Source organism: Nansenia antarctica (genome assembly GCF_963989245.1).
Source record: "Nansenia antarctica genome assembly, chromosome: 12".
Taxonomy (NCBI): domain Eukaryota; kingdom Metazoa; phylum Chordata; class Actinopteri; order Argentiniformes; family Microstomatidae; genus Nansenia; species Nansenia antarctica.
Window position 1 is genome coordinate 14,739,657 of NC_137682.1, and position 12,697 is coordinate 14,752,353.

A 12,697-nucleotide genomic window follows, 5' to 3' on the forward strand; every position below is an offset into this window, starting at 1 on the left:
TGGATCTAATGGGGTTTTCTAAAACATATTCTCATGTCACTCACATACACACATACACATACACACACACACACACACTCTCTCTCTCTCTCTCTCTCTCTCTCTCTCTCTCTCTCTCTCTCTCTTTAGTTCTCTGTTAACAAGAGTATCAGGCTACGGTCAGGATGAACTACAAATAGGCTGATTCGGGGTGTTATCTTAACCTGTTCTTATCGGTCCTAGTTTTCAGGTTTTCTGCTCGAAATGACATGCCCACAGTGAATAGAATATCTCCACAATCCCAAGGGCCTTGGTATCAAATGAAAGCTAACACCTGTGGGGTGACTGTAGAAGTGTCAGAATCAAAATATATGTTACTGTGTCAGACTAAATAGAGCTAGAACATTGTGGAAAAATCTCAAATTCACTCTCCGCCTGCAACTGAGACTCATTGCATTGTTATTGTATTTATTTTCAGTTTGTATATACACATATACACATTTGCACCTGGAACAACCTTGTGAAATCATCGCTTGACCTCTGAAGCATCATTTACATACTGTACTGACTGATTTTGTCAAAACATTTTAGCATTGATTTCTAATCATCTTGATTGAGGTACTTTTCAAAGAGAAGCTTAGAGGGATAGTTCAGTCTAAAATCAACGGTCTGTGTTTAACCACATACCCTGTATAACGTTCACATATTGTTGAGCCTGACATTTGGCAATTAGTACAAAGCACTAAAATTACCCTACCAAATTATACAATAGTGCACAAAAATAGTGGTTTTCATTATTTATTAATAAACAATCTCTCCTGTCTGTCATTAAAAGATGAATGAAGATTAAAAGAATGGGAAGTTGTTTTTTCTCCAGTCATGTTTTTTTTAAAATCTATAACCTCTGTCATATAAGCCAGTTTTGAGGGGTGTTGTTGAACAAAAATCTAGCGTAACAAATGTGAAAACTGGGCAGTAGATTTTTCTACTGGAGGTACAGAACACCACCACTAGTGTGCCCTGAAGTAAGGCACTTGGCCCTAAATTACTCCAGGGAGACTGTCCCTGTAATCTCTAATTGTAAATCGTTTTGGATTAAAGCGTCTGCTAAATGTTAAAAATGTAAATGCAAAAATGTATGTGGTTTATCACAGAAATTACATTTTAGAGTGAACTATCCTTTTCATCGGCAACTTCAAGAAGAAAGGTCAATTTTCCCCCCTTCCTCTTCATAGGTGATGGCAATGCCTTTCCTCCCCTTTATTGCCTTCACCACAGGTGTTTCTCCCAGTTTCTGCTCGAGTCCTTGCCAGCTACGACCCGCCAGGAACGACGCTGAAACAGATGATAGAATTAGAGAATGTAAACGGAAGTATTATTGTTACTCAGAAAAAATACTTTTATTACAAACTAAGTTGTCTATAAACAATGATTTGTCTTTGTTTTTTTTCCATTTTTGCTTCAACCATTTGTATCAAACTGAAGTTCACATGCCCACAGCAATAACGACATTTTCATCCAAACAGTTGACAGTTAAAGGGATAATTCAGGTTTTTGGATGTTAGACCTAATTTGGGTGTTGTAGGCTCACCCAGACATTTTTCTGTCATATTCCTGAACTCTTCTGGCTGGCTCCAGGACCAGCATTTCACCATACCAGTGTACATGAATGGGATCACCTGCACGCTATACATAGGCCTATGACTACTAAATACATCTCCACAAGAATTCTCCAGCCATCTCAACTCTTTGTGGGCTATACATGCATATCGATATGAAAGCAAATGTTATTTCCACTATTACAATCATAAACGTACAGTGCCTTGTGTAAGTAATGGGACAGTGAAGCATCTTTTCTTCTTTTGCCTCTATACTCCAAAAATGTGAATTTGATCAATCAAACAATTGATAAAAAAAATTGTGCAGGCATAGGAGAGCTGCCAATGTCTAGTATTGATTCTCAGCTTTGCATTTGCCGTTAGAGCCTCAGCCTGCTATTGGTGTCTGTCAACTAGGGACCAAAGAAGTGTCAATGAAAGTCAAAGAAGCCATTGTTAGGCTGGACAATCAGAAAAACTTCATCTTATATCATAAACCATAGGCTTTGGAAGGAATGATGAGCTCAGCAATGGCAAACGGACTGGTAGTTCAAGGAAGACATCCACAGTGGATAACTGAAGAATGCTCACCATAAATAATAAGGCGTCTGCTAAATGCCCAAAATGTCAATATAAAAAAATAAATGCCCAAAATGTACAGCATACCACCCCCATCTGTGAAACATGGTGGAGGGGGTGTTATGGTTTGGGTTTGCATAATGTAACACACCATCTTGTGTCCAGATGTACAGAAACATCTTGTCTCGACAAGATCCAAAGTCATTGGAAGTAATTAAAATAAATCCAACTGAACATGTAGGGCACCGTATATTAGTCAAAGTGAGAATACTTCCTGTTATGCCTGTGCTATGTCCGCTTTCTGCCTTACGACAGAGCAAACGTAATTAAAAGACAATTAGACAATGTAATGTAAAAATCAAATTTTACATTTTGAACTGAGATGTCTTGAAGCACATTGCTGTGCTTTTGAAAAGAGAACTGCTGCTTGCATTCACGTCCACTGGTATGGCTGAATGCAGCCAAAGAAACCTCAAGAATGGAAATATGACAGAAAGAAAGTCTCTGGATGAGCCTCCAACACCCAAAGTAAGTGGAAAATGTCTAACTTCCAAAAGCCTGAACTTTCCTTTGAACACGACACTCTACATAAAACTCATAAATCAAACTGAGTAAGTGTTGATAAAAAACAAAACTGACATTTCCACAGGATATAGCCACTTCTCCCATTATAGTGAATCTCTACTCCATACATGTAAACTCTCATTGCTCAAAAGTTCAACTGACAGTCGGTCTTTAATCAGTGTGAGACAAGTGGAATGCAGACGTTCAGATCATCCTATCCTCCTCTTCTCTATAAGTCTGTCTGAAGCAGAAGAATGTTTATCAAGGTGAGGCAATGCTGGCCTCTTGTCTGACCTACAACCGACCTACTGTGTTTAGCCTTTAAACATTTATTTAGTTCTTCTAGCATTGTAACTGCCAATAGCCCCTGGTCATAGCATAAATTACTTTTTCTTACAATGACTGATGGATAGATGATTCACTCACTTAGACGAATATATTTGTTTGGATAAAGGCATCTACTAGATGCCAAAAATATAAATGTAAATCATTCAGCCACCAAGAACTACCAGAACTAACTCACACAACAATTAAACTGTATAGACCAGAATAGCATAACATACCAGCAGTGTTAGCATTGGCCACAGTAAGTCCTTGGTTCCTTGGGATGAGAGAGGAGCCAGGTGAAGAAGTGGCTGGCTCAAAGGTGGGTAGGCAGCTTGTTCGTAGAGCTCCAGTGATCAGTGACATGTCAGTGCTGTCCTCCAGCTCCTCAGGATTTGCCAAAGGCACATGACTGGATCCACCTGAAACAGACAGTATGGTACTTTATGCTGACTCATTCACTGCATTTTCTGTCTGATTTACCCTCTGGCAATTTCCCATATGCGACACAATGATAAAGCGTGATTTCTTCTACCATCTTTGCAATGGAACATGGATGAAGGTTAGGGGTTGGATATCCTGTACGACCCTGCTATGTAGTCTGGGTCTGTCCCCTCCAAACCAAGTAAAATTATCAAAAGTTGCCGGGCTTATGTATAAAAGCTAATACGTTGTAGTAGACATATATATATATTTATATATATATATAAACATATTGCCAATATGTTGTTAATGATTAGATGCATCATAGTCATAGGATAGTCATAGGATATATCACGTTTGACAGTTAACATGTTAATAAACATGTACGTTTATAGAATTGCCAATTTAGTAAAGGTTTCTATATTTACCTTTTATATTTACTTATTTACCTAAATTGGACCTATGAGCCAAGTTGGAAGAGGAGCCTATGACATGCATAAAAGTATTCACTGCATACAATTCACATCTTTGACTAATTTTACTACATAACATCACAAAACATACAATATCTTGAATATTATAAGCTACTTACTCATAAAACGCTAACAAATTCAATTGAGGAAGTAGATCCAAACCTACCAGGAAGGAGATCCCGAAAGTCTGTGACGTATTCTCCTGACCACTCCCTGTTCTTGTTGCAAGCCACCTCCATCTCAAAAGGGGTCACGACAGGTTTGTAGAACTCACTGGAGTCCAACAGCGAGTTCTCCGGACAAGCAATCAACACATAAATGTCGATCTCTAGAAAGTTGGCCAGTTTGGCCACATTCAGTTTACCCATGGCAAACATGTAGCTCTTTTTCCCAGCTCTGTGGATGGTTTCTTTCAGCTGCTCGATAATACTGAGAAAGTTTGCAAAACAAAGCGTGCCCACGAGAATGCCCACCACTCTGGCATCTTTTGCCCTCTCGATTGCGTAAAATCGCTTCATCAAGGCCCGGTTGATACTGATTGACTCTGGCCTTCCTGTCATAGTCACAGGGTCAAAAGAACAGAAAGAGCAGTGGTTTAAAGTCATCATGAAGTTTGTCAAGGTTACTCCTTCATGTCCTATAAAGAACACACTGTAGTCCTCAATGCTTAGTCCACTTTTTAAGATGTATTGTCTTCCAAACTGGTTAACAACCTGTTCATCGTTTTGACCTGAGTGACTGCTGTCATTGCTTTGTCGGTGTGTCTGTCCATGACTGTAGCAAAGTTCTCCATCCACAAGAAGGGTTGAGGCGACAATGTTTGGATACTCAGTGCACAGGAGCTCCAGGAGACTGTCTGAGGAAAGGAATTAAAACAAAATCATTATTGAATAAGTGGTTAGAAAGGCAATTGTGTACACCCCACACAAGAGATGTTGTGGTCTGCTAGTGATCTTTTCAAGGGGGAAAAGCTACATATTGCTACATTTATCATTTCAGGTCATTGTCAGATGTTAGCCTAATCAGCAAATAATAATAATAAACATAGCTGCAAGCTGCAATTACCTAAACTGTGGTACACATATCTGTTATGGCACTGTCTCAAAACACACTAACTTTGAGATTGCTTCGACTAACAATGACTGACAGTCCTATTTGCATATGGTACATATTAATTTGCATGTAGCTGTGTATTTTTAGAAGTATGAACATGTCCATCCCAAACTTTGCAGGGACTGGTACAAACATATTACGTAACCATTTTTGTGTCAATCGGACTTACAAGCTTATTTTCATATTTCATTAATTATGATGATTCATTGCCTGTAGCGTGGTAATTTTTTGACATGGGGACTTTTCTTTCTCAAATTTGTTAGGGACCGGTACATACTTCTGATGTACCAAGTCATGTCATTCGGACTTATGGTATATTTGAAGAAGTTTTTTTTTGTGGTTTTCAGACAATTCTAAATAGTGGAAAACCTATTAGGAAGCAGCTTTTGCATTAGGATGCGTCAGTCCTACTTGCATTTTGTTCATCTCGAGAAGGCGGACCTGCCAGTGTTGATTTGGTGTCTCTAGGACAAAAGTTCAAAAAACGGTTCAACGGTTATGGCTTCTCAAATTTGAAAAATTCCATGTGTTGCTACAGCGCCCCCTTCAGAAATGGCATCAAAATGTTGTGAGGGCAAAAAAGTTACCAATATTTGTGGGAGTCAGGGCCATTTTTCATGAAAACAGGGCTGAATAACTAACAGTTACAATAGGACTATTTCCACGGCGTGGGATCGGAACTGCTGTGTTGCGGTCATAGAGGTGCAGCCGATTTAAGTCAATTTTGAACATACATACAGTGCCATCCCATAAGTATTGGAAAGAGGAAACATTGTCTTATTTTTGCTCTATATTCAACAGTTTGGATTTGATAAGAAAACAATTACTATGAGGTCAAAGCAGAGATTCGCAATATTTTTTCCTGATTGTGTTCACCATTTACAGTACAAATGGTACGAATGGTTTCAGGGCTCCAAATGGTTTCAGAAATCCAAAAGTATAAAGTACTCATGTTTAGTATTTGGTCGACAATCCAAATATGCAATAACTGCCTGAAGTCTGCGACCCATTGACCTCACCAGATTCTAGGTATATTCTCTGATGATGCTCTGCCAGACCTGTACTGCAGTTCTTAAGTTGTTTGTTTTGAGGTCTTTTTGCCTAAAATCATATCGTCAGGAAATTAAATGCATGTTCAATTGGACTTAAATCTGAAGATTAACTTGTCTAGTCGAGAGCTTTCAGCTAACATGTTGCACTGCTTTGAAGACCCCAATTAAGCACGATTCATCCCCACATGGCAAACTTGGTGCATTATTCTCCACAATTCAACTTCACTCCAGGTGGGCTATGGCAAGGGGCAGGCTATTTAGTTATTATTTAAAGTTTAATGACAATGATAAGTCCAGTCTTTATATTTTACTGTCCAGAATGACTGCCTTTAAAATAAATGTTATAGTTTTATACAGGAATTCCTCAGACAAATACACCTTGAATTGAAATCGTAGATGATTTCTCTTGACCACCAAAGGTGCGATTTTTCAAATTTGTGAAGTCTGGAACGCTTATTTCGCGTGCACGTTTTCAAAATGAAAACACCAAATGTTGGAAAGTGGGGCGCCAGAAGTGCGTAAAAGGCGATGAGGGCAAGAAAATCAGAATAGGCACCTTAATGCATATCAGGTCTGGTGGTATGGAAAGTGCACCTTGTGTAAATGTTGGACAGACAAATGAATCGCTAAACTTGAGACAAAGGGGATAGGTAATTGTGTAGCACTGAAGTTTGAGATGCTTACCAATAATGTGACCATAGTTAACATCGTAAAGGACGATGACATGACTCTGTCTGTCAGGGTAGAGGTCTCTGAAGGATGATGCACATCTCTCCTGGTCCACTGTTCTCCTTTCAAACACATACATCAAGGGAAGCCTCGTGGAGGGGCTCAGGCAAGCCCTCCCGTAGTGCACTATGCAGTCTGCTCCGACATGCTCCGCTGCAACCTCATCTACACAACAACTGGAAATTCCCCGTACAGTTTAGTCAGAGTATTGTGAGAGTATCTCTTCAGTTGTATTGACCAATCCCCCTACCACTGTTATTGTAGAGGATATTGTGAGAATACAACTACTGCTTTCTGTTAATCACTTGAAACAAATGTCCCTCGCACGCTTATAAGCGGCCTAGTACCAGATATGGTCAGGTACCAAACCAGCAGCCTTTCAGCCTGGCAAATCCACCCCAACTGTACTCAAATGTTTATGAAAAAAAAGAAGAGCCAAAAACAGTTCAAATATCATTTCAGTGGTTACTGGCTAACATCCATAAATCATGACCCTCTACTTAACAAATTACTAAACTTGCATTTTTGCTTACCTGCCATAGGATGTGTCCCCAAGTACGAATAATTTTGCATCACTTCCTTTCTCAATCTCTGTAGCAATTGGAATTGAATCAACTAGGAGCTCATCAGGGAACTGCAAAGCAACCTAAGGATACCAATGTTCATAGTTAATTAGTCTTCGGGCAAGCACTTACAATTGTATGCATTAGTGTATACATTTGCATAGATACGCCTTTCCATAAATTGAGTTTGAATGTATTTCTTCTTTCTATTGTCATTCTCTCCTCGGCTCTACTAAAGGGCTGGTAACGGAGATGTCTTCATCGGCCCGACACGGACCCGCTTGTGTCCCGGGTTATTGGGTTTGGTTGGACCAGTAAAGACCTCCAACACTTATTCTTGGCACTGTAGCTTATTTATACCTAGTCTGCATGTCAAATTTTTTTTATGCAATATGTATACTGGTTACAATAACTTGACTGACCAGTCGCTTATATACCTCAATTAACTAATACCCACCATCTTAATTTCTGCGATGATGGGCAAGATTTATATACTCAATTTCATTATGGTGCTAGCAAAGTAGCCTTGAGAACCGGTGGTTCTAACAGCCATTAGGGCAGGAGCGGCCTATCTCCTGTTTCCGTAGCGTGAGGTGGCTTGATGTACAAGTACACCCCCTGGACATGACGCTGGTATGTTGCTGCCGGGTCTTACCCCCAATCCAAACCTTAATTCTGAGTGCCAAGCAGGGAGACATTGGGTACCATTTTTATAGTCTTTGGTATGATTCGGCCAGGGATCGAACTCACAACCTCCCAATCTCAGGGCGGACACTCTAACCGCAAGACCACTGAGCTGGTGGTGCTAGCAAAGGACAGCTAAATAAATCACAGTTTTCATAAGAGAGTTACATCACTGCACATTTGCTTGTGCCTCCAATACTTAAGAGCATATTGAGGTGTGAGAATCCTTATCATACTGTACCTTTTTAAAACCATTATCCTTGATGAATTGACAGGTCTCCTTGATCTGATAGAGATCCTGTAGATTCCCAGAGAGAACATTCCTTTCTATTGTCACGTCTAGCATACGTTGAAGAATCAGCTCACTGTTGCTGCTGAATGCATCCGCCATCGTCACATCTATGGATAAAGTACAGTAAAACACACTGTTCACCTTTAATTGACTAATTCAAAGTAGTAGCTATAGGTCTAGCTGCTCTAAAGTCATGCAGATTGGATCAAGAATGTTCCTCACTGGTTCCTCACTTATTAGGGTTTCAAGCACAGAGTGCTGAACTGTGTTGTAATTGTTGGGGTTCTTATTCTTATTATTCTTGGGACCTGGGCGGTATACTGCAAAAACTTGTTTTTAGCCATATGAAATGTCCAATTTTAGCCATATGAAATGTCCACCACTCTTCATAAACCCCAAAAGAGCACCCATTGGTCTATAGGTGGCGCTGTAATAAGTACTGAAAGTCTAAGGCTCAGCCCTGTTGCCCCGTTATGAACTTTGCATACGTCCCTCTCGATGACCCATAACCGCCTCCACAACGCCAACTGCGTGTTCAATAGATTGATCCCCAGCTCTATACACGTCAAATAACAAACCTGTTTCATTATAAACATATAATACATCATAACAATAACTGGGGCTAGTATGACCTACGCATTTCATCGGTCAGCAATTTCTTGCCAAACCATTTCCCTCGCCTTGTTAATTGCGGCAGTATTGCACTATTTTACATCTTATTTTTCGTCTTCATTAAAGATCAATAAGTTGGAGTGCTGCGCAATAAGTAGGACCGCTGCGGAGTGGAGTATCTTCATTTCGACAGATCGACTCTTTATGTCTGCGTGCACGCGCCCATATCGAGGATATCTAAACCGGTGTTCTGTGAACAGATGACACAAGCCTGATCCTCAATCACGAGTTGCCTGAATTTTAATCGCCGATATACTAATGACATTACATGAGAACAAAATCAAACAAATGAATACGAGGTTACAGACTGGGCTAAGATCTTTTCAATACAACCTCTGCTTTTACCTTGACTCACTACATGAACATTGAACAGTCATGATGTTGTCCAGTAGCATAAAAACAAGAGAACCTAAATGCATCCCTGTCATTGCTAGCTGGCTAATTGGCTCACCAAGCATATAACCCCAAAAGGCTTGGTGATGATAAGTATAATCGGACAAAGGTTTCTTATGAAAACATGGCCACCGAACAATATTAATTGTGCTTACATGTCAGAGAAAATATAAATGTAGCAGTGTACACACGTGTAGTTGAGCAAGCACACCAAGCGAGACAAACTTGTGTTTGCGTTGAGGATTCGCTTCCGGTCCGTCATATGCGGAAATGGGCGTGGTTTCGTCTAATCTCCTCGTGTCGCGATTTTTCTGTGTCCTTCAAAATAAAAGCATATGCACATCACTGTGTTCATACGGTGGCCGACAAGGGCAAACGCGCTGCAAAGACCAAAACAAATACATTAACAGCAAACGCGCTGCAAATACAGAAACGCGCTGCAAATACAGAAACGATACAAAGTCAAAAACACATACAACCCCCGACAACACATGCAACAAGAAAACGCTACAATACGGTGGCCGACAAGGGCAAACGCGCTGCAAATACCGGAAACGCGCTGCATACTGGAAACGCGCTGCAAATAGAGAAACGCGCTGCATATAGCTCACAACACAACGGAAGTGTAGAAAAACGCTGCAAATAGAGAAACGCGCTGCATATAGCTCACAACACAACGGAAGTGTAGAAAAACGCTGCAATTCAGTTCACAACACAACGGAACTGTTCTCACAACGGAAGTGTTCTGGGGGGGAACGATAAGTGGAACGGACCGGAGACGTGTTTTTGAAGTTCCGAAAAGCAGTTCTGAAGAGGTTGTGGAGTGAAGAGGCGACATAAAAGGTACATATTATATTTCTTATTTATGTCTGCAGATAACATGTGCTGTATTTCAAACCGAAGGGTTAATTCTATGCCCTACACCCTATGAAGGGTTCGTAGAAGCTTGTGCAGTGGAGGGATTCTTCAGCCTGGCTGGGGTTCCATACTATAATTGTGTGTGTGTGTTTGTGTGTTCTGGTACTGTATTTCCCCCCATCTCTACCGTAATAGGAATATGGATGAGGGAACACACACACACACACACACCCCCTGTGATGTTTTATTGATGAGTTTTAAAGGAAGGGATATGGGGATGAAGAAGGAATAGGTTTATTTTCCTCAAAACCTAGAATCTCATCTCTAGATTTATATTCTGGAGCAGCAGGAGTTTTTCTGCCGTCTATGATGTTTACACCACGACTTACACAAATTGCACAAAATGGAAACAGCTTAAGATCTTCACACACCGATGACTTTGCTGGGGCTGCCAGTAATATGTATGGCTCCTCAACAGCAAACCAACGAATCGAAAGCTGGTGGTCATACTTCCGCAAACAGAGGTGTCCTCAACTTTTAAAATATTTCTTACACCCCTAGTAGGGAACACAGTATATCTTAAAATACCCATGGAATTTCATTCGTTCTGATTACTTGGTGGTACATCTAGTTGTTGGAGCATTGATTTCCATTCCACTGAACTGATCAGAAACACCTTAAAACACAAAGGGACCCCTTCTATTTAGTAAATACCTTTTGTGGCACTGCAGGTTTTCTGTTGTTTGATGATCATTATGCTAATTCTAAATCCATTACATGGAAATGCATCACCTACAACAAACTACATCTCTAATTTGAGTGTTTTTTCAGATCTCAATTCTGGATGGACCTCATGAATGACCTGAGGGAGAGAGATTTGTTCAGTGGCAGTCATGAGCACACATGCCTAGTGCGGTTTGTGTTCATGGGTGTGCTACAGCGGGACCTTGATGAATGCAGGGAAAAGTGGAACACACACACCATCAGACCTGTTCACCAGTCTCGTTGTCCATCTGGGAAACCAGATGTCATGTACAACCTGCCTCACAGGTTTGGTTCTATCAATTACAATTATTTTTTCATTCTTGTACTTCTACATTCACAATTCACATGTACTTCTAATTGTCTAAAATGCAATCAACTGTAGTTGCCTGTTGAGTAGCTTTCAATTGAAATACTTTTCTCTAAAAAATGATTATTTGATACAATGATACATTTATAACAAAATGTTTTAATGAAAACAGTACAGTTAGTGTGCCAGTTAACTGTTACCCACAGGTTTGGCAGAACTGACTGTTGGTTCAAAGTCCCACCACACGAACTAGGCCAGTTTGTTTCGGAGTCTACCTACAGTCCATGTGGAGATCAGCATCTCCAGGGACACTTTGAGAACCTGCAGAGAAGGCTTGGTCTGATGCAGGCCTTGACCTGGCAGTCTGGTGTACAGAACTATATCAGACTGAAGAACATGGCTGATATGTCATGATATGTGAGTACACATTTCAAAGAACAAAGTTAACCCTTTAACTACTGAAATCTAGTTAAGCCAGTTTAGTTTACTGTAGTCCAAACCCTGGGGAATTTTGTATCCCAAAGTCCATGTTGTTCTGAAACTCATTGTAATTCATGGCCATCGGTATCTCTATTGTGTTGGCGCAGGTTCTGCTCATTGGGAAGCGTGATGTCCGCAGAAAAAGCAGTTTTGGGTGGTGGCTGGATCCCAGAGGGAGGCAGTGCGTCGAGTCCTGTGGCGAACATGAGGATGTCCTGGAGGAAGATTCCTGTTTGTTTCTCTGAAAAAAGTAGATTTAGTTTAGTTGTAAAATATAATATTTCAATGGAACTGCCAGCAATAGAAGATGATATCAAGATGACATAATTAAAAGATCTGGGGACTGTTCAGGTCTTCTGCAAGGTAGGGAGTGTGTTTATGATGAGATCATTAAAATAAACCTTCTGTGTCAAGAAGATAGTCTCTCCAGAATCCGAGTACACAGGTTTCTTCCTGTCGCCTTGTGCACCCTGCTTCACTGAGCTGAAAAATAAAAATACCTACGGCTTAAATTCAGATGTCAATCCTCGTCTGGTTTCTTTGAAAAACATTAGGTTTAAAACATACATTACCATCACATTTGGCATATTGGTGCACACTGCCCGTAAACATTTGACAAAGATGCAAGAAATACATTGAAAATCCACACAATTCTGAGTAAACTAGCAAATGTGTAAAGGTTGCATCTGTCAACACAGCTTACCTGTAGAAGTTATTCTGACCCCGGGCACATTTGTCTTGTTCCTGGACTGCGGTTTGTCCTCCATCCTAGTTTTACCCCCAAAATTAGCAGTTAATTTAATGACAGTGTTATTGGCTTAGTAACTAAAACAGCACACATTACATGTA

At 40.3% G+C, this 12,697-nt stretch overlaps 1 protein-coding gene and 1 long non-coding RNA gene across 3 annotated transcripts; one reads left to right on the plus strand and one right to left on the minus strand.

The window, feature by feature from the left end:
- Positions 1-491: 491 nt before the first annotated feature.
- dph2 (diphthamide biosynthesis 2) lies at positions 492-9,684 on the minus strand. Of its 2 annotated transcripts, none has more exons than XM_080542916.1 (7): positions 9,594-9,684; positions 8,323-8,480; positions 7,368-7,480; positions 6,790-7,010; positions 4,107-4,796; positions 3,284-3,466; positions 492-1,314 (listed from the first exon to the last, which is right to left on the minus strand). In XM_080542916.1, the coding sequence occupies exons 2-7, from the start codon at positions 8,470-8,472 to the stop codon at positions 1,175-1,177; spliced, it is 1,497 nt and encodes a 498-aa protein (XP_080399042.1). In that variant the 5' UTR covers positions 8,473-8,480; positions 9,594-9,684; the 3' UTR covers positions 492-1,174. The 2 variants fall into 2 exon arrangements, with proteins under 2 accessions (XP_080399042.1, XP_080399043.1); XM_080542917.1 differs by having other exon boundaries at positions 9,630-9,644.
- A 426-nt stretch (positions 9,685-10,110) lies between these two features.
- On the plus strand, positions 10,111-12,314 carry LOC308168143. Its single transcript, XR_013937723.1, has 3 exons — positions 10,111-10,281; positions 11,128-11,785; positions 11,956-12,314. It is a non-coding gene; the product is annotated as an uncharacterized lncRNA (long non-coding RNA).
- The last annotated feature ends 383 nt before the right edge of the window (positions 12,315-12,697 follow it).

What these genes read in the sequence shown, in the direction of transcription:
- dph2 (XM_080542916.1), bottom strand. Translation starts at nt 8,472, where the DNA reads ATGGCGGATGCATTCAGCAGCAACAGTGAGCTGATTCTTCAACGTATG. An exon ending in TAACTATGGTCACATTATTG is followed by an intron (nt 4,797 to 6,789) that starts GTAAGCATCTCA and finishes TCCTTTCCTCAG; the next exon opens with ACAGTCTCCTGGAGCTCCTG. An exon ending in GGCCAATGCTAACACTGCTG is followed by an intron (nt 1,315 to 3,283) that starts GTATGTTATGCT and finishes CATCTGTTTCAG; the next exon opens with CGTCGTTCCTGGCGGGTCGT.